Source organism: Oncorhynchus keta, chromosome 34 (genome assembly GCF_023373465.1).
Source record: "Oncorhynchus keta strain PuntledgeMale-10-30-2019 chromosome 34, Oket_V2, whole genome shotgun sequence".
Classification (NCBI taxonomy): domain Eukaryota; kingdom Metazoa; phylum Chordata; class Actinopteri; order Salmoniformes; family Salmonidae; genus Oncorhynchus; species Oncorhynchus keta.
Window position 1 is genome coordinate 44,999,013 of NC_068454.1, and position 22,368 is coordinate 45,021,380.

General features: G+C 41.1%; 1 protein-coding gene across 1 annotated transcript in view; it reads right to left on the bottom strand.

Moving 5' to 3' along the window:
• Positions 1-13,017, bottom strand: part of LOC118367196 (COP9 signalosome complex subunit 8-like) — a 28,516-nt gene extending 15,499 nt beyond the window's left edge. Inside the window, exons 1-4 of the mRNA XM_035750348.2 lie at positions 12,850-13,017; positions 11,288-11,358; positions 1,822-1,870; positions 803-935 (exon numbers count right to left, since the gene is read on the bottom strand). Of these exons, the coding sequence (XP_035606241.1) occupies positions 803-935; positions 1,822-1,870; positions 11,288-11,358; positions 12,850-12,921 (325 nt within the window). The 5' untranslated portion in view covers positions 12,922-13,017. The remainder of the gene's footprint in view (positions 1-802; positions 936-1,821; positions 1,871-11,287; positions 11,359-12,849) is intronic.
• Between the last annotated feature and the right edge of the window lie 9,351 nt (positions 13,018-22,368).

The following is a 22,368-nucleotide window of genomic DNA, read 5'->3' on the forward strand; positions in this document are numbered from 1 at the left end:
ATTACAAAAGCTTTTTAAGCTCCCTTTTCTGTATTCTTCTTTGCCCTCCATAACCACTTCATGGCTGGGTTACAATGTAGGATGCAAGTGGTATCCCCTCTTTTGATAATTGAGAACACTCAGTAGGCAGCAATGTGAAAGACATTACAAAATGTACTATTACAATTGTGTGGGGTCCACTTTAATTACGTAAGCATACATTTTTTCCGAACTACCCAACATATTTCATTTCAATCATCCTGCTACCAATTGTCCAAAGCAAATTCCCTATACATTCTAACATGAACAAACTTCTAATGAAGCTGCTGATTTTTGAACTGCTAAACATCTTACACATCTATCCTTACCCAGTCTTTCTTCTCGTCTAGCCTCAGGTTTAAGCAATGAATATAGAAAGTTATTCAGAGGTGAGAGACGTGGCCTGGTCATGAGTTCAGTCAGTCTCAATAGGTCAATGTGTTGCATATTCAATAACACCCAGTAAGTCTCCAGAAAGTCAAAAACAATGTTTTTCTCACAAGAATAGACATTTGGATTAATGTATAGGGCACTAAGAAATACACTCAAACAAAAATGGCATGCCTACTCAAAAGATGCTCTGAAGGTCGAATGTTATTTTTTCCCCTGTAACCAATATTGTTTGAGCGGGGCCCTCAGTCACAAAACCGTGTAAATCAGCCACATTGAGTTATATATGCATGTTGAGCCACAGAAGTGTGTAGGCTGTGTTTTAAATGTCAGTTCATCATGCAGGTCAGGTGTGTCAATTGGGTCACAGAAAAGTGCACGGCCATTACAGTACCTTGCAGAGCATCCATGGCGGGCAGGATGTTCTCAGACCACTGGTGAGCTGCAATGGCCGAGTAGATCCCTGGGAAGTCTCGCTGCCATATGCGCTGACCCACGGCCCACACGGCCATCAGCTCTGGGTTTCCCTGCACACAACACGTTTAAACCCATTTAAATCAACTTTAACATACATTGGTAACTAGACTATACTAAACGATATGCAGACTGAGTCTTGTTGCTAGTGAGACATTGGGTACACTCATTCTCATGAATTGAAGCAATTCCATGTGCAGGACAGGTCCCACTTTTGTACTACCATCTTCAATGTGGGAAAATATACAATGACTGGCCTACCTATTCAAGAGTTGAGCTCCCAGTATAGCTTTAACTCGTTTTCATTGTCTAACAAAAATATACACAAAGAAATTTACACAAATGTGTGCCTCAGCTATCTATACTGAACAAAAATATAAAACGCAACATGTAAAGTGTTGGTCCCATGTTTCATGAGCTGAAATAAATGCTCCCAGAAATTTTCCAGACGCACAAAAATATCAAATTTTGTGCACCAATGTTTACATCCTTTTTAGTGAGTATTTTTCCTTTGCCAAGATAATCCATCCACCTGACAGGTGTGGCATATCAACAGCATGGTCAAAACACAGGTGCACCTTGCGCCGGGGACAATAAAAAGCCACTAAAATGTGCAGTTGTCACAACACAATGCCAAAGATTTATCAAGTTGAGGGAGCATGCAATTGGCATGCCGACTGCAGGAATGTCCACCAGAGCTGTTGAATGTGGATTTGTCTACCATAAGCCGCCTCCACCGCCTCCATGTGTAACCACACCAACCCATGACCTTCAAATGCGGCATCTTCACGGATGTCTATGAAATCCATAGATTAGGGCCTAATGAATTGATTTCAATTGACTGATTTCCTTATATGAACTAACTTAGTAAAATTGTGGCGTTTACATTTTTGTTCAGTCTAAATATATTAGATAAATGCTAACCCTAACCATTCTCACCGATTTAATGGCTTGAGGAATTCGCTTCCACAGGTACCTGGCATTATTCCTGTAAAAAAAAGTAACAAAAGTCATCCGACAATTAAAGGGGAATGGAAACACTAGGCTTTAGAACGCCAGCTAACACAGAAACAGCCCTGTGAAGCACCTGTGAAAATGTGCATCATACAGAAATAAATAAATGCTCCCCTCTCCCAAACTGCCATTTACACAACTAATGAAGATGGGTAAAAAACTTGAGCATATTGAGTCTTCAATATTTAGTAAGGATTGATAATCTGAAATCAGAATGGTAATATATTTTACTGTGAATGAGTTCGACGTTTTAGTTACGGTGGTAATTTTCTTGAATTCTACGGAATGTTCTGTGATCAGACACTATGTAAAACACACACTACATGGTCAAAAAGGGACACCCCTTCAAATGAGTGAATTCGGCTATTTCAGCCACACCCATTGCGGACCGGTATAAATGCAAGCACACAGCCATGCATTCTCCATAGACAAACAATGGCCTTACTGAAGAGCTCTGTGACCTACAACGTGCCAATGTCATAGGATGACACCTTTCCAAAAAGCCAGTTTGTCAAATTTCTGCCCTTGTCAACTATAAGTGCTATTATTGTTAAGTGGAAACGTCTAGGAGCAATAACATCTCAGCCGCGAAGTGGTAGGCCACACAAGCTCACAAAACAGGTTCGCAGAGTGAAGCGCATAGCGCATAACAAAAATGTAAAAAAAAACTTGCCTGTCCTCGGTTGCCACTCTCACTAGAGAGTTCCAAACTGTCTGGCATTTAGTCTTACATATGACAACGAAAGACATACACAGTATAATATTTATAAAACCAGAACTTTATTGAAAGAATAAGTTTAGGGGAATACATTGTCTCATTCAAACCTGAAAACAAAGTGCAAGTTACAATGCTTTCATAACATACAACATTAATCTCAGGGATATTGTCTGTCCTTGAGCTGTTCTTGTCTGTTGATGTTCTGTGTTACAAAAAAATAAATAAAAAGGATTTATTCTGTCCGAATGACAAGTTAATTAAATCACACAAATCTAAATATCAAACAATTACTCCTATCAGAATTGGATAAGAGAGTCCAACTTTGGAACAATATTTAAATCTATTTGCCATGTACACAAATAAAAAAGCCTACATGTCAAAGGGTAGGTGATATGCATGTTGGCTACAGCATCATGTCCAAACCAATGCTGACAAGAGTGAGCCGACAGAAAATGTAGACAAACTTTAATGAGACTTAATTACACAAATATAATGAAGGATAGTTAACGTTAACATCTAAAGGCTTGATTCTGTTGACATAATTGAGGCACAGTTTGTTCAGATCAAATGGTCACAACACTGGAGAGTGAAGCACAGTGCCTGATTGTTCTGCACGACGAGCTTGACAAGCTTTCGGACAAGTAAAACATCCGTCCTACTTGTCAAGGCCTGCAAATGAGTTGGTGATGTGCTTTTTGTCCTATATTTATTTATATATATAAATCCAGGGCATTAACATGGAGTTAGTCCCCCTTTAATGCTATAACAGTCTCCACTCTTCTGGGAAGGCTTTCCACTCAATGGAAAATTGCTGGTGGGACTTCCATTTAACCACAAGAGCATTAGTGCCGTCGGGCACGGAAACCTGGCTTGCAGTCGGCGTTTAAATTCTTTCCAAAGGTGTTAGATGGAGTTGAGGTCAGGGCTCTGTGTAGGCCAGTCAAGTTCTTCCACACAAATCTCAACAAACCATTTCTGTATGGACCTCGCTTTGTGCAGGGGGGCATTGTCAAGCTGAAACAGGAAAGGGGCTTCCCCAAACTGTTGCCACAAAGGTGGAAGCATAGAATCTTCGAGAATGTCATTGTATGCTGTAGCATTCACTGGAACTAAGGGCCTACCGCAAACCATGAAAAACAGCCCCAGACCATCATTCCTCCTTCACCAAATTTTATAGTTGGCACTATCAATTGGCGCAGGTAGCGTTCTCCTGGCATCCGCCAAACCCAGACTCGTCTGTCGGACTGCCAGATGGTGAAGTGAGATTAATCTCACCAGAGAATGCGTTTCCAATGCCAGCGAGCTTTACACCACACCAACAGATTCCTCGCATTGCGCATGGTGATCTAAGGCTTGGGTACGGCTGTTCGGCCATGGAAACCAATTTAATAAAACTCCGGCCTTTTTTAAATATTTTAGGTAGGAGGTAGGTGAATAATTACAATTTTGCAGATTAACACTGGAGTGATAAATGATCAGATGGTCATGTACAGGTAGAGATATTGTTGTGCAAAAGAGCATAAACTAAATTAAATAAAAACAGTATGGGGATGAGGTAGGTAAAAATGGGTGGGCTATTTACCGATGGACTATGTACAGCGGCAGCGATCGGTTAGCTGCTCAGATAGCAGATGTTTGAAGTTGGTGAGGGAGATAAAAGTCTCCAACTTCAGCGATTTTTGCAATTCGTTCCAGTCACAGGCAGCAGAGAACTGGAACGAAAGGCGGCCAAATGAGGTGTTGGCTTTAGGGATGACCAGTGAGATACACCTGCTGGAGCGCGTGTTACGGGTGGGTGTTGCCATCGTGACCAGTGAACTGAGATAAGGCAGAGCTTTACCTAACATGGACTTGTAGATGACCTGGAGTCAGTGGGTCTGGCGACGAATATGTAGCGAGGGCCAGCAAACTAGAGCATACAGGTCGCAGTGGGGGGTGGAATAAGGTGCTTTAGTGACAAAACGGATGGCACTGTGATAAACTGCATCCAGTTTGCTGAGTAGAGTGTTGGAAGCAATTTTGTAGATGACATCGCTGAAGTCGAGGATCGGTAGGATAGTCAGTTTTACTAGGGTAAGTTTGGCGGCGTGAGTGAAGGAGGCTTTGTTGCGGAACAGAAAGCCCACTCTTGATTTCATTTTCGATTGGAGATGTTTGATATGAGTCTGGAAGGAGAGTTTACAGTCTAGCCAGACACCTAGGTACTTATAGATGTCCACATATTCAAGGTCAGAACCATCCAGGGTGGTGATGCTGGTCAGGCGTGCGGGTGCAGGCAGCGAACGGTTGAAAAGCATTGGTTTTACTAGCGTTTAAGAGCAGTTGGAGGCCACGGAAGGAGTGTTGTATGGCATTGAAGCTCGTTTGGAGGTTAGATAGCACAGTGTCCAAGGATGGGCCGGAAGTACAGTGCCTTGCGAAAGTATTCGGCCCCCTTGAACTTTGCGACATTTTGCCACAATTCAGGCTTCAAACTTAAAGATATAAAACTGTATTTTTTTGAAGAATCAACAACAAGTGGGACACAATCATGAAGTGGAACGACATTTATTGGATATTTCAAACTTTAACAAATCAAAAACTGAAAAATTGGGCGTGCAAAATTATTCAGCCCCTTTACTTTCAGTGCAGCAAACTCTCCAGAAGTTCAGTGAGGATCTCTGAATCATCCAATGTTGACCTAAATGACTAATGATGATAAATAGAATCCACCTGTGTGTAATCAAGTCTCCGTATAAATGCACCTGTACTGTGATAGTCTCAGAGGTCCGTTAAAAGCGCAGAGCGCATCATGAAGAACAAGGAACACACCAGGCAGGTCCGAGATACTGTTGTGAAGAAGTTTTAAGCCGGATTTGGATACAAAAAGACATCCCAAGCTTTAAACATCACAAGGAGCACTGTGCAAGCGATAATATTGAAATGGAAGGAGTATCAGACCACTGCAAATCTACCAAGACCTGGCCGTCCCTCTAAACTTTCAGCTCATACAAGGAGAAGACTGATCAGAGATGCAGCCAAGAGGCCCATGATCACTCTGGATGAACTGCAGAGATCTACAGCTGAGGTGGTAGACTCTGTCCATAGGACAACAATCAGTCGTATATTGCACAAATCTGGCCTTAATGGAAAAGTGGCAAGAAAGCCATTTCTTACAGATATCCATAAAAAGTGTTGTTTAAAGTTTGCCACAAGCCACCTGGGACACACACCAAACATGTGGAAGAAGGTGCTCTGGTCAGATGAAACCAAAATTGAACTTTTTGGCAACAATGCAAAACGTTATGTTTGGCGTAAAAGCAACACAGCTCAGCACCCTGAACACACCATCCCCACTGTCAAACATGGTGGTGGCAGCATCATGGTTTGGGCCTGCTTTTCTTCAGCAGGGACAGGGAGGATGGTTAAAATTGATGGGAAGATAGATGGAGCCAAATACAGGACCATTCTGGAAAAAAACCTGATGGTCTGCAAAAGACCTGAGACTGGGACGGAGATTTGTCTTCCAACAAGACAATGATCCAAAACATAAAGCAAAATCTACAATGGAATGGTTCAAAAATAAACATATCCAGGTGTTAGAATGGCCAAGTCAAAGTCCAGACCTGAATCCAATCGAGAATCTGTGGAAAGAACTGAAAACTGCTGTTCACAAATGCTCTCCATCCAACCTCACTGAGCTCGAGCTGTTTTGCAAGGAGGAATGGGAAAAATGTTCAGTCTCTCGGTGTGCAAAACTGATAGACATACCCCAAGCGACTTACAGCTGTAATCGCAGCAAAAGGTGGCGCTACAAAGTATTAACTTAAGGGGGCTGAATGATTTTGCACGCCCAATTTTTCAGTTTTTGATTTGTTAAAAAAGTTTGAAATATCGTTCCATTTCATGATTGTGTCCCACTTGTTGTTGATTCTTCTTTTTGTTAAACTAGCTAACCTAGCTGGCTCATTAGCTAACTTTACATGTGTACAACACCCGTTGAATATGGCCGGTGTCAGTAAACGTCTACAAAAAAGCGTAATGAAATTGTTGTGAGCAGAGCTGGTTAGGCTGTTTTCATGTTATCCATTGGTAAACAAATCATCAGCCAGAGCGTCAAGTGTGCACTCAAAGAGAGCAAAACGAGATGGCTGGGGCTAAAGCTTAAGAGCGTGTGAACTATGCTGAAAGGGTGTTGAAAAAGAGCTCTTCACTTGATACCAAAACATTCAAAAGGCGATTTTCTCAAAAGTGAGTTTACAAGTTGATCACCTTTCAAAGCAGAATTACTTTCCCATTTGTCTTCAAATGCAATGTATTATATACCATTTTGTAGCTCTGAGTCTCTACTTTTACCAAATGTAAAAAACACAATTTCACATTTTGCTACATAAGACCGAATTCAGGTGGTGAGTCATATATAGCCTCCACTATACCACTGGCCCTTCGTGAAGGCCTAGGTCCAATAGGTTCGCCACTGTGCAAACACATCTATAATAGAGATAAAAAGACTGCCATAAAAAAAACAGACTACGGTTTGCAACTGCACATAGGGACAAAGACCAAACTTTTTGGAGAAATGTCCTATGGTCTGATGAAACAAAAAAATAACTGTTTGGCCTTAATGACCATTTGTTTTTGGAGGAAAAAGGGGGAGGCTTGCAAGCCGAAGAACACCATCCCAACCATGAATCACGGGGGTGGCAGCATCATGTTGTGGGAGTGCTTTGCTGCAGGAGGGACTGGTGCACTTCACAAAATAGATGGCTTCTTGAGGGAGGAAAATTATGTGGATATATTGAAGCAACATCTCAAGACATCAGTCAGGATGTTAAAGCTTGATCGCAAATGGGTCTTCCAAATGGACAATGACCCCAAGCATACTTCCAAAGTTGTGGCAAAATGGCTTAAGGACAACAAGTCAAGGTATTGGAGTGGCCATCACAAAGCCCTGACCTCAATCACATAGAAAATGTGTGGGCAGAACTGAAAAAGCATGTGAGAGCAAGGAGGCCTACAAACCTGATTGTTACACCAGCTCTGTCAGGAGGAATGGGCCAAAATTCACCCAACTTATTGTGGAATCTTGTGGAAGACTACCAAAAACGATAGACCCAAGTTAAACAATTTAAAGGCAATGCTACCAAATACTAATTGAGAATATGTAAACCTCTGACCCCCTGGGAATGTGATGAAAGAAATAAAAGCTAAATAAATTATTCTCTCTGCTATTATTCTGACATTTCACATTCTTAAAATAAAGTGGTGATCCTAACTGACCTAAGACAGAATTTTTATTACGATTAAATGTCAGCATTTGTGAAAAAGTTTAAATGTAGTTGGCTAAGGTGTATGTAAACTTCCAACTTCAACTGTACATGCACACACACACACACGGCCTGGCGAAGCGTTTTTAATACGGTGACAATTGAAGCTGAGAGTGTTTTACTCCACTGGTCTCTGGAAGAAATTACAAGTCCTCACCGTCCGAGACATTCAAGACTGAGTAAAAAAAAGTATCCGACAAGACCGAGACACTTAATGTGTGGTCTCGAGACCGGTCTCGAGTACTACAACACTGCTTGTGAGCAATAACCTTCAATCTGGATAACACCACAAAACAAATTAGAAGGGTAAAGAAATGTATCAACAAATACTACCCACGCCAAAACATGTAGCGTAACCAGGGTAAGTATGGAGACACAATCCCCAAAAGAAAAATGCAACAGACGATTCCTGCTTTTCACCACTCCGTACACAAAGAATGGAAACTGACCTGCTGAAGTCGATTGGGCATACTTGAACTAGTTAGTAAAGATATAAAAAGGAGTTGAAGGCGATCCTCGAAATGAGTGATGAGAAACTAAAAGCTACTCTCAATATTATTGAAACAGACATTAGTAAAATAAATAAAAAATCTAAAATTTAAGAGAAGCCTTACTTGATTTACAGACAAAAAACATATCTGGTGCTTACCGGAAATAAAGACGAAGGTGAAGACGGCTCAAATGTGTAGCTCTTAAAAAACAAGACTACTCCATGGGCATTCTAAATAATAGAAGGGGCCAATAACAGAACACCCAACACTATCCATGGTAGGGATTGTAATATAAATAGTTATTTATTAAATACAGGAACTGATAAATAAAACACACTATACTATTCAAAGTCAGGGAATGTTGTAAAATGATTTATATTCAAATATGTGGGGGGAGTGCGGGTGTTTGAAGATGGGGTGCCTGTATGTTTGAGCCCATGTGTCAGTAATTGTGAGAGCGAGAGTCTTCAATGTTGCACAGATATGGGATGGAACAACGAACATCTGAGCTTGTGGTTGTATGAAAGAGTGTGTGTGTGTTTGGGGGGGGGGTGATCAGTCTTTCAGATCGTTGTGGAGGAATTTTGGCCCACTCTTGCTTCCAGAACTGCTTTAACTCTGACATTTGACAAGCATGAACTACTCGTTTTAAGTCCTACCACAACATCTCAATTGGGACTAGGTCTGGATTTGTTGCTTTTTAGCCATTTTCACGTAGACTTGATGGCGTGTTTTGGATCATTGTCTTGCTGCATGACCCAGCAGCGCTTCAGCTCACTGACAGATGGCATGACATTCTCCTGTAGAATTCTCTGATACAGAGCAGAATTCATGGTTCCTTCTATTAAGGCAAGTTGTTCAGGTCCTGAGGCAGCAAAGCATCCCCAATCCATCACATTACCACCACGCTTGATCGTTGGTATGAGGTTCTTACTGTGGAATACAGTGTTTGGGGGCAAATATGAAATGCCTACATTATTAATCAGTTGTGGAAATAAATGAGAACTTTTATCTGGTGAGATATATATATATATATACACACACACATATACATACACACCTGCTCATTCAAGGGTTCTTCTTAATTTTTTACTATTTTCTACATTGTAGAATAACACATATGTAACCAAAGTGAAGAACCTCAAATATATTTTGATTTGTTTAACAAAGTAGCCACCCCTTGCCTTGATGACATCTCTGCAAATTCATGTCTCTCTCTCAACCAGCTTCATAACATAGTCACCTGGAATGCATTTCAATTAAAAGGTGTGCCCTGTTGAAAGTTCATTTGGAGAATTTCTTTCCTTCTTAATGCATTTGAACAAATCAGTTGTGTTGTGACAAGGTAGGGGTGGTAAACAGTAGATAGTACGATTTGGTAAAAGACCAAGTCTATTTTATGGCAAGAACACCTCAAATAAGCAAAGAGAAATGACAGTCCATCATCACTATAAGACATGAAGGTCAGTCAATCTGGAAAATGTCAAGAACTTTGAAAGTTTCTTCAAGTGCAGTCACAAAAACCATCAAGCACTATGATGAAACTGGCTCTCATGAGGACCGTCACAGGAAAGGAAGACCCAGACCCTCTGCTGCAGAGGATAAGTTCATTAGCGTTACCAGCCTCAGAAATTGCAGCCCAAATAAATGCTGCACAGAGTTCAAGTAAAGACATCAACATAAACTGCTCAGAGGAGACTGCGTGAATCAGGGCTTAATAGTTTGCTGCAAAGAAACCACTACTAAAGGACACCAATAATAAGACATTTGCTTGGGCCAAGAAACACGAGCAATGGACATTAGACCGGTGGAAATCTGTTCTTTGCTCTGATGAGTACAAATTTGAGATTTTTGGTTCCAACCACCGTGTCTTTGAGAGACGCAGAGTAGGTGAACAGATGATCTCCGCATGTGTAGTTCCCACCGTGAAGCATGGAGGTGTTGTGATGGTGCTTTGCTGATGACACTCATTTATTTAGAATTCAAGGCACATTTAACCAGCATGGCTACCACCACATTCTGTAGCGATACGCCATCCCATCTGGTTTGCGATTCGTGGTACTATCATTTGTTTTTCAACAGGACAATAACCCCAAAACACACCTCCAGGATGTGTAAGGGCTAATTCACCATGAAGGAGAGCAATGGAGTGCTGCATCAGATGACCTGGCCGTCACAATCACCCGACCTCAACCCAATTGAAATGGTTTGGGATGAGTTGGACCGCAGAGTGAAGGAAAAGCAGCCAACAAGTGCTCACCATATGTGGGTATTGGTTCACGACTGTTGGAAAAACATTCCAGGTGACTAGCTCATGAAGCTGATTTGGAGAATTTCAAGAGTGTGCAAAGCTGTCAAAGGCAAAGGGTGGCTACTTTGAAGAATCTAAAATATATTTTGATTTGTTTTACTACATGATTCCATGTGTGTTATATCATTGTTTGGAGATCTTCACTAATACTCTACGATGTAGAAAATAAAGAAAAACTCTTTAATGAGTAGGTGTGTCCAAACATTTGACTGGTACTGTTTATCTCTGTAAGTAGCAAAGTCACAAACCAGCTAGCTAGACCGGGGCACACTTTCCCCAAAAGCATCTTACGGCTAAGTTCATCGTAAGAATCCTCGAAGGAGCATGTCTCCCAAAACCATCACATCAAATCACATCACAGATCTGACACCTAATGAAATATCTAGCAAGCTACATATTATAGCTATGGTAATCATAGCTAGCTGCATTTTACTGGTAAAATGGCAATCCTGCAACAGCCCTCGCCGACTGGCTAGCTACATATTGAGTTTAAGCTCTAACTAACACCTAATGGTCAGAAAACATTTTCTTTAGAAGGGCTAGGTCTATAGAAAACCTGACTTACATGTCATTGTGCAGTAGATAGAGAGCCAACAGCTGGGCATACACTTGAGGGGTTGCAATGCCACCTGGAGCCTGACGAGAAAACAAACAATTAGTCAAGTTTTAGCCAATATGCTGCCCATGCAAGCCAATAGCTAGGTTTCCATCCAATTTATGGCAGATTTTCATGCGAATATTCTAAAATCTGCATAAAGAAGATATGCCAATTTTCTCACCCATGGTGTTTCCATCAAACTCACGTGTTGCTGATAAAGAGTATTGATGTAACGTCATTAGCAAAAAAAAAAAGTGTATTTTATGTGCACTAAGAGAAATATCACCCTTTTTCAACTTCATGTTAAAAGATTGAGGAAGATAAGTGTTTCCAATGACAACCAATAGTAGACAACTAGTAGGCAATGCCTACTCATAATTGGTTAAAAATCACATGATGCACGTGATGATGTCATAGGAATCACGTGTCTTCCGCGATTTTCACATAATGTTGAGGTGGTGCTGGAAATTAATGAAGTTTAAATATGTGTTTAATGTACCGAATTAAATTCAAAAGTTCAATGCGTTTCCAATTCTACTGATAGCAAATGTGTCCACTCTGGTCTAGGCATGTGAGCTCTAGCTAACAGTTCGCAGAGACAGCTAGCCTAAATGAGAATATTATAGATTATAGCGAGATTGATTATATTTGTCAAACGGCAGCCACGCATCAAGTCACCAGAATAAGACCATCGATATTTATTAGAGAGGTCCATCAAGTTCAAAATATATTTATTCTGTATTTATTCTGCACGCGTTCCCAAATCGTAATGGGAGGACCACATAACATATCATCGCGTGACTCCCAAATTTGCTTCGATATGATTATTCCAAACATATTTCCCGCATAATTTCAGACAAAATGTCCCATCATGTCGAAATAACAAATTGTTTGCTAACATTCATAAAATGGTACCACCATTTTCTGTTGGATTGCTAATGACGGTCATGAAGTTCCAAACGTTGTACCCTCATGACTGAAAATGTCCATTTAATAATGTGGCTATACAGACCTGGTCGAAAGGACCCATCCGGGAAACCCTGTACTGTATATTAAACAACCTTAACGTTCTGCGCATATTACTTGACGCACCACAAATTGTGAAAACCTAGCTAAGGAATAATATTATCCATGTGCACCCCGTGCTGCTAATTTAAATGCTCAACACAATATGTGATATTTGAATGTGTCATTAGCTAGCTACTTTCCTCCTGCCACATTTCACATCCCTCTGCTACATAGCAAAACGCAGTTAAATGCTGTGTTCAATGTAATGTTAAGACCTAGCTGTGCTCGCTACCAAGCTAACTGACGTATATGAAGGTAGTTAGCTACTTTCTCGTACGTTAAATGTTATGATCTCGTTAGCTAGCTATGTTGTGTTCGCTAAAGTCAGTGCGTTTGGATGGCTAGCTAGTTAGCGCCGCTAGCTAAGTTAAAACACACAGACCAAAGAGATTCTCTTTGCGAATGGACACATTTAACGCTTCAAGTTCAACACGTTTGATGAAATACTTGGATATAACTACCTCAAGTTCCTGTGTTTGGCACTGCTCTAAAAGTTTATCATAATTTTCATCCATTATAACTACGGCAGGCATAGTGTCGTTCACCAGCGTCTCGTCAGCAGAGAGGAAGAAAAAGGCCCAACTCTGCGGAAAATGTGTCTCCCTTCAACACAGCAGGTGGCGGTGTTTCGCCACCGAGCACCGCCCCCAACTGAACTACAGTATAGATCCATTCATTACACGTTGTGGTTCCCCTTTTTCAATGTATCACAACTTGTGATACATTGGGAAAGGGGAACCGGGAAATTAAATATACATTTTTTAATTACCCTACCAACTAACACTATACTCATTAAAACCTTTGGATGCGATTACTGTCGTCATCCAAAGATTATACAACTTGAAAAAACGCTTGGAGGTAAGGATGACAGCAGTGGTGTAGTCTACGGCGATACGGATATCATGCATTATTGATATCTACATAGCACATTGATGTGAATCATGCTGCTCTCATTTATTTACGGATTGTTGTTGAGGATGGCTGTTCTCAAATTTACATCTGTATTTGAACGCAATAATGGTTGAATTCATGCAGCCTACCAATTCTTGTTTTTGAAACCAGTGGAAAGCCAGTGAAATATGCGCTCTTGCAACAGCTGCATCGTCCGGATCCAAGCCTATGGAGTAAAAGTGGGGCTTTTATTGCTCAATCTAATTCATGCTGATGAAAAATATATATCCATAGGCCTAATGGACACATGCTCAAACTTGCACAAATTTGAAAGACAAAGGGGCAATCTGTAGTTGCTACATCAATCTTTGGATTTATAAATTATATATATATATATATATATATATATATATATCCATTAATTCTTGAATACTATAATTTATAAATGCCTCATGAGCTTAGTTCAACTGTCACATTCCATGATAACCTAAAATATAAGCTTGTTTTACTCCAATGTTTGTAAACATTGTAAATGTGAACAAACACTGTATAGCCTCATAACATGGTTAAAACAATATTTTTTATATAATGGATGGTTAACCCGAGCATCCATAGCTGTCTATTAATCTGAGAGTGGTTCCATTTCTTCAGGCCCATCCCTCAGCTTTTTACCAAAACTGAGGCGGACTACCGTTTTGTTATTGTTTCATCTGTGGATTTGCCCTTTAAACAGCTGCATATCATCAAGATATCCAAGTGTCACCAACCAAATGGTAAACAATAGGCCTATAGCAAATGCAGAATATGGCATTTATTTTTCACATGTAAATTGCACTTTTCAGTAGTGCTCAAAGCATGCCATTCCATGAGCGCAGCATTTATTTTTCAACTCGAATCAATGAGCCCAACCAGTCCTCCATGACAACAAAATCATAAACAACAGAGTAGGGCTGGCTAATAAGTCTTTAGTTTTGAGGTTATGTCCAGGTAAAAAGATTTGGCTAATCTATTCTTCCATATTTCCAAGTCCTATTCTTGAAGATCAAGGGGTATAACATTTATTGGAATGACTGTAATTCTGATAGACTTTGGTTTTTAATGTAAATATATAGTTTCATCGTATTATTGTATGTAGTAGGAAGCGATAGGTTAGAAGAAGCCTACAGAACCAACCCGTAAGGTTAAATTTAACATCCATATATGGCCAGCTATGTAAACTTTAACATTGATTTATTCTGCAATAGATGTCGTTCAATTGGTAACATACATTTTTGTCTTCTGCTAAGGCCTCTTAAGAGGAAAGTAATCTACTGTATAAGTAACAGAATTTAATCAGATTACTGAGTTTGGGTAACCCAAAAATTATGTTACTGATGACAATTTTGGACAGGTAACTAGTATCGGATTAAATTTAGAAAGTAAAGTACCCGACCATGGCTGTGAATGCCAAGAAGCCAACCTTACTGAAACATATATCACTCATTTGCCTATACCTCTGTTCTGGCACAGCTCTACTATTCACAGCGATCCTCTCAGAATCCCTCACCCTTGATCCACTCTCCTCTACTTTCTTCACACCCTCAGTGTTTCTGACCTTTTACTGTGGTCAAACAGCTTAAAATGGGGTGCCTGGACACAATACGGTACAAATATACAGTAGTTGTACAGGAAAAATGATTATTTGTGCAGAAGTAAAAGTTGGGTTGGGATTACTCACTAGGGTCTGTGTAATATATACTGAACAAAAATATAAACGCAACATGCAACATTTATCTTTACATTTTATTTCATTATTAAACATATAGCTTAATTTCATCAGTCTGCTCTATCATTCAAGTTTTAAATATTCACTTCTTTCACTTAAGTAATTTCCTCTCCAATCACTCATATATTCACATTGCCCTCTCATAAGACTGCTTTAGAGAACAAGGACACCACAAATGCTACTGTTTTTTAAAAGGCAGAGGCTATGGATCCTACTTTTCCGGACCCTGCTTCTCGGCTGTGCAAATAGGACTACCCAAATGAAATTACCTACCATTTCTCTCTGAATGGACCCTCTCCCATTAGTCACAAGTCAACGTAAAACACACTAACACACTATTATTTGGAGTGGTAAGCCTGAACTCCTCAAAATGAACCTGATCTGACAAAACAGATCCAATTTGTAAGTCGCTCTGGATAAGAGCGTCTGCTAAATGACTTAAATGTAAATGTAAAACACACTTCAGTGAATCCTGGCTTATTTCACTGTCAACCTCTCCAGTTAAATGCTGCTCATCTGATTCATTTTTCATAGAGCTTACAATTTCCCCATCTGATCAACCTCGACCACAACTTTCTGTCTCTAAGTCAGTGATTCCCAAAGTCGGCCCTGGGGACCCCAAGATGTGCACGTTTTTTTTTTTGCTGCTCTAGCGCTATACAGCTGATTCGAATAATAAACTCATCATTAAGCTTTGATTATTTTAAATCAGTTGTATACTGCTAGGGCAAAAACCAAAACATGCACCCTATGGGGTCCCCAGGACCGAGTTGGGGAAACACTGCTCTAAATGGTAGTATTCATTCCCAATATCTTGGGTGTCTGAGATTTGATTGGGCTGCACCACTGACACTCCATCATATGAACTCTTGGATGCATCAGGATGTAGATCAGAAGCAGGTTCTTTATCCTCAAAAGTGTGTCTATTTTGCATATTAAGTTGGCAGTCTGAGGGTTCTCTTATCCGTTGACATTCCGTCATTTAAACTCTCCACAGGCAATAGATTGTGTACCCAAGCCTCATTTACATTCTATGTTTGTACCATTTTGTTAAATTTCACTTTGTTGTCACTAGTAGTAGAATGTAGAAATGTTTCCTTTATTCTTGTCCCACATATTCCTGAGATTTGTAACTCTATGTTTACTGACAATGGGTTTTCCAATTGGCCATTAAAGTTTTTGCAACTTCCTCCCCCCAGATAATACAAATAAAATATTATGCTGCATAACAGAATGTATTGTCATTGAAATAGCATAGTAATCCACATTTATTACGTTTTTTTGTGATTCTGAACATTCTGATCCTCCCCCACAATACCTGCCATCCCCATACAATTTATCTTTCAGATTTGTTGGTTCAACATCATTATTTTCATTTATCATTGTTGTGTCAAATTTTTCTGATCTATGCATTTATCAGTACGGTCAGCTCCACAGTTAACAATCACTACAGACTACAGCGTATATATAGAATAATGGTGCAGGAGGGGATGGCAGCTGTTTTATGGGCTCTTAACCAACCGTGCTATTTTGTTTTTTCGCATTGTTTGTATACATACTGTTGCTGCTACCGAAAAGAGATTCTGGACATCAGAACAGCGATTACTCACCTTGAATTGGACAAATAATTTTTCTTTAATGAGTTGGACGAGAGTGATTTACTCCAGACACCCGAAGAGGCCCTCCTCCCCGTCATTTGCAGGAGAAAGAGACGGAGCTTTCACGGAATGAGATTGGAGTGCCTTGTGAGGATCTGGCGATGAATGGCTAATCTGCCTTTGCCATCGGTGCTATTGGAAAACGTACAATAAGCTGATAATAAAGTGTACGAACAAAAAGCATGTATATCCTACCAACGGGACATTAAAAACTTGAATATCTTATGTTTCACAGAGTTGTGGCTGAATGAGGATATGAATAACATACAGCTGGCGGGTTACACACTGTATCGGCAGGATAGAATAGCAGCCTCTGGTAAGACAAGGGGTGGCGGTCTATGTATATTTGTAAACAGCTGGTGCATAATATCTAAGGGAGTCTCTAGGTTATCTCATAAGCTGTAGACCCACTATCTACCTAGAGAGTTCTATATTCTTCATAGCTGTGTATTTACCACCACAAACCAATGCTGGCAATAAGACCACACTCAATGAGCTGTATACGGCCATAAGCAAAGAGGAAGGAACTATTGGACAGCTGGGAGGAACTATTGGATATAAGAGCAACGTCAACTTACCAACATTACGACCAGGAATATGACTTTCCCGATGTGGATCTTCTGTTTGGAGCACCACCCAGGACAATGGATTGGATCCTAGTAGGCGAACCAAAACAATGGCACCGCAGAAGGGGCAGAGGGTGAGGTCTTCTGGTCAGGCTCCATAGACGGGCACACCACTCCACAGTATACTACTTCGCCGATGTCCAGTCTCTTGAGAACAAGGTAGACGAAATTCGAGCAATTGTTGCCTTCCAGAGAGACATCAGAGATTATAACATTCTTTGTTTCACGGAAACATGGCTTCTTACCAGAGTCGGTACAGCCACCCGGTTTCTTCAAGCATCACGCCGACAGAAACAAACATCTCTCTGGTAAGAAGAAGGGCGGGCCTGAAAGAACTTCATTGGACTCTATGTAAACTGGAAACCACATATCCTGAGGCTGCATTTATTGTAGCTGGGGATTTTAACAAGGCTAATCTGAAAACAAAGCTCCCTAAATTTTATCAGCATATCGAATGCGCAACCCGGGCTGGCAAAATTCTGGATCATTGCTACTCTAATTTCCGCGACGCATCCAAAGCCCTTCCTCAACCTTCTTTCAGAAAATCTGACCACTACTCCATTTTGTTGCTCCCAGCCTATAGACAGGAAACTAAAACAGGAAACGCCCATGCTCAGGTCTGTTCAACGCTGGTCCAACCAATCTGATTCCACGCTTCAAGATTCGATCACGTGGACTGGGATATGTTCCGGATAGCATCGGACAACAACATTGATGTATACGCTGATTCGGTGAGCGAGTTTATTAGCAAGTGCATTGGTGATGTTGTACCCATAGTGACTATAAAAACCTTCCCCAATCAGAAACCATGGATTGATGGCAGAATTCGTGCAAAACTGAAAGCGCGAACCACTGCTTTTATTAATCATGGTAAGGTGACCGGAAACATGACCGAATACAAACAGTGTAGCTATTTCCTCCGCAAGGCAATCAAACTAGCTAAGCATCAGTATAGAGACAAAGTATAATCGCAATTCAACGGCTCAGAAACAAGACGTATGTGGCAGGGTCTACAATCAATCACGGCCTACAAAAAGAAAACCAGCCCCGTCGCGGACACTGATGTCTTGCTCCCAGACAAACTAAACAACGTCTTTGCTTGCTTTGAGGACAATACAGTGCCATTAACACGACCCACTGCTAAATACCTGCGGGCTCTCCTTCACTGCAGCCAACGTGAGTAAAACATTTAAACGTGTTAACCCTAGCAAGGCTGCCGGCCCAGACGGCATCCCTAGCCGTGTCCTCAGAGCATCCACAGACCAGCTGGCTGGTGTGTTTACGGACATATTCAATCAAACCCTATCCCAGTCTGCTGTTCCAACATGCTTCAAGAGGGCCACCATTGTTCCTGTTCCCAAGAAAGCTAAGGTAGCTGAGCTAAATGACTATCGCCCCTTTGCACTCACTTCCTTCATCATGAAGTGCTTTGAGAGACTAGTCAAGGATCCTATCACCTCCACACTGCCTGACACCCTAGACCCACTCCAATTTGCTTAATGCCACAATAGGTCCACAGACGACGCAATCCAATCACACTTCACACTGCGCTAACCCATCTGGACAAGCGGAATACCTGCCACGCCCTGAACTTATAGATCCATTAAATTCTCTATTTGGTAGGTCATGGTGTGACTAGGGTGGGAAATCTGTTTATATTTCTTTGTTGGCCGAGTATGGTTCCCAATCAGAGGCAGCTGTCTATCGTTGTTTCTGATTGAGGATCATACTTAAGCAGCCCTTTTTTCCCCACCTTCTGTTGTGGGATATTGTCTTTGTGTGTTGCATGCGTTGCACTCTTAGCTTTACGTTCGTTGAGTAGGTTATTGTTTTTGGTGGAACATTTCAAAAATTAAAGAAAAGGTACACCTACCACGCTGCACCTTGGTCTTCATTCAACGACTGACATAACAGTACCTATGTAAGAATGCTGTTCATCGATTACAGCTCAGCATTTAACACCATAGTACCCTCCAAACTCGTCATTCAGCTCCAGATCCTGGGTCTCGAGCCTGCCCTGTGCAACTGGGTCCTGGACTTTCTGACAGGCCGACCCCAGGTGGTGAGGGTAGGAAACAACATATCCACCCTGCTGATCCTCAACACTGGGGCCCCACAAGGGTGCGTTCTCAGCCCTCTCCTGTACTCCCTGTTCACCCATGATTGCGTGGCCATGCACGCCTCCAACGCAATCATCAAGTTTGCAGACGATACTACAGTGTTAGGCTTGATTACCAACAACAACGACACGGCCTACAAGGAGGAGGTGAGGGCCCTCGGAGTGTGGTGTCAGGAAAATAACAAAGGAGATGATCGTGGACTTCAGGAAACAGCAGAGGGAGCACCCCCCCCCCTATCCATATCGACCGGACAGTAGTGGAGAAGATGGAAAGTTTTAAGTTCCTCGGCGTACACATAACTGACAAACTGGTCCCTCCACACAGACAGTGTGGTGAAGAAGGCGCAACAGCACCTCTTCAACCTCAGGAGGGTGAAGACATTTGCTGTTTCGGCCATCGCTCATCCATATATTTATTATGTACATATTCTTAATCATTCCTTTAAACTTGTGTGTATAAGGTAGTTGTTGTGAAATTGTTAGATTACTTGTTAGATATTACTGCACGGACGGAACTAAAAGCACAAGCATTTCGCTACACTCGCATTAACATCTGCTAACCATGTGTATATGACCAATAAAACCAAGACTCGAATTGAGGGGGTATGAGAGGGTTTTCCAATGGCATTAAAGAAAATTTTGATTTTGAAGAAAATAATATTATATAATGTGATCTCTTGCAGCACTTTGGTCTGCAATGCTTTATGCTATAAACAAGCTGTAAAATACCCAGGAAAGACGTGACTTGGATGCATATGGAGATATACAATATACAAAGTATGTGGACACAAATGACTTTAATGTAAATGTAAATGTAAATGACACCCCTTAAAAATAGTGGATTCGGCTATTTCAGCCACATACGTTGCGGACAGGTGTAAAAATCAAGCACACCGCCATGCAATCTCCATAGACAAACAATGGCAGTAGAATGGCCTTACTGAGGAGCTCAGTGACATTCAACGTGCTACCATCATAGGATGCCAGCCTTCCAACAAGTCAGTTTGTCAAACTTCTGCCCGACTGGAGCTGCCCCGGTCAACTGTAAGCGCTGTTATTGTGAAGTGGAAACATCTAGGAGCAACAACGGCTCAGCCCTGAAGTGGTAGACCACACAAGCTCACAGAAGGGGACTGCCGAGTGCTGAAGTGCATAGCGTGTAAAAATCGTCTATCCTCGGTTGCAACATTCATTAGTTCCAAAGTTAATGAAATGGGTTTCCATAGCCAAGCAGCCGCACACAAGCCTATAATCACCATGCGCAATGCCAAGCATCTGCTGGAGTGGTCTAAAATTCGCTGCCAGTGGACTCTGTAGCAGCAGAAACGCTTTATCTGGAGTGATTAATTATTACACCATATGACAGTCTGACAGACAAATCTGGGTTTGGTGGATGCCAGGAAAACACAACCTGTTTAAACCCAGACAGTTTTTGGGGAAACACTTGTGACCTTCTCTCATTGGGTTAAGCAACAGAAGAGTAGCCAGCAGTTAAAGCTGACATTTTTCTGCTTTGGTAGGCCTACTCTATCTGGGGTGGAAAGGTAGGCCTAACTTTTGAATGTACCATGCTCAAATTTCTAATGACGTCTCAGATTAAATTATTTGTAAACAAGGATAAATTGGTTGCAAACAAGACAAACTGATTTGGCATTAAAAAAAATATAAGCTGAACACATAGGCCTATAGTCCATTCTTAACTTGTAATTTTGAAACTTTGTGTGGTATTACAGATTCTGCTGATGTGTTAAATGATGTAGAAATGCATGGTCTGCAAACCCACCACCTTCTTGGATGCAGCCCTGTGTGCCATCAAAATTCCTGTGTTGCCATCTAATGCCTACAGGACGAAGAACAAAACTGCATGTCTAAGGCTGGTCTGTCCAGGAAGTGAGGCTAAACGGTGGGCATGTTCTCTTTTTTCAAGCGTTAAGGAAGGGTTTCAATAAAATATATTTTGCTGAAGGGATGGCCATGCATTTGCATTTCAGAGGTCCAATTTCCTCCATGTAACCTCTTATTATAAATAACGTTCACTCCCTTAAGCGTTCCCTTTAAATACGGTGCACCTTTTAGTTTGAATTTTGTTGAAAGACTAGAACATTTTGAAAGAACGGGTTCAGAATATTCCGGATCAATGAAAGAATGATTGATCCTGAATATATTCATACTAGTCTCCGTTCCAGCACCCATTGGTAGATTAAAACAATACTCTGATCTTGTAGATTATTTAGGTTTAGGAAAGTATTTATGAATCATAAACAGGTCTGGAGAGCCTTTACGCACAAAAGTCAGAAAACGGTGGATTGATTCATTCTTAAAATTGCCACATTCAGTTCTTCAAACCATGGTAACGTTGGAAGATTAGTGTACATAGACTTATAATAGGGAGAATAGTGTACAATAGTAGGCTATAACCTTGTCTATTGCCTGCACGAACCATGGAACTGCTTGATGACACGGCCAAGTATTGTGCCATGCGTCGGGTTCAAACTGTTACGGCTTGGTCTGCTCTCCGCTCAATAACCATTTAATTTGATTTATTTTTTACCTTTATTTAACCAGGTAGGCCAGTTGAGAACAAGTTCTCATTTACAACTGCGACCAGACCAAGATAAAGCAAAGCAGTGCGACAAAAACAACAGAGTTACACAAACAAATGTACAGTGAATAACTCAAAAGAAAATAGAAATGTATGTACAGTGTGTGTGTGGAACGGATGTGAAACGCTAGCTTAGTTAGCGGTGGTGTGCGCTAAATAGTGTTTCAATCGGTGACGTCACTTGCTCTGAAACCTTGAAGTAGTGGTTCCCCTTGCTCTGCAAGGGCCGCTGCTTTTGTGGAGCGATGGGTAACGATGCTTCGTGGGTGACTGTTGTTGATGTGTGCAGATGGTCCCTGGTTCGCGCCCGGGTAGGGGC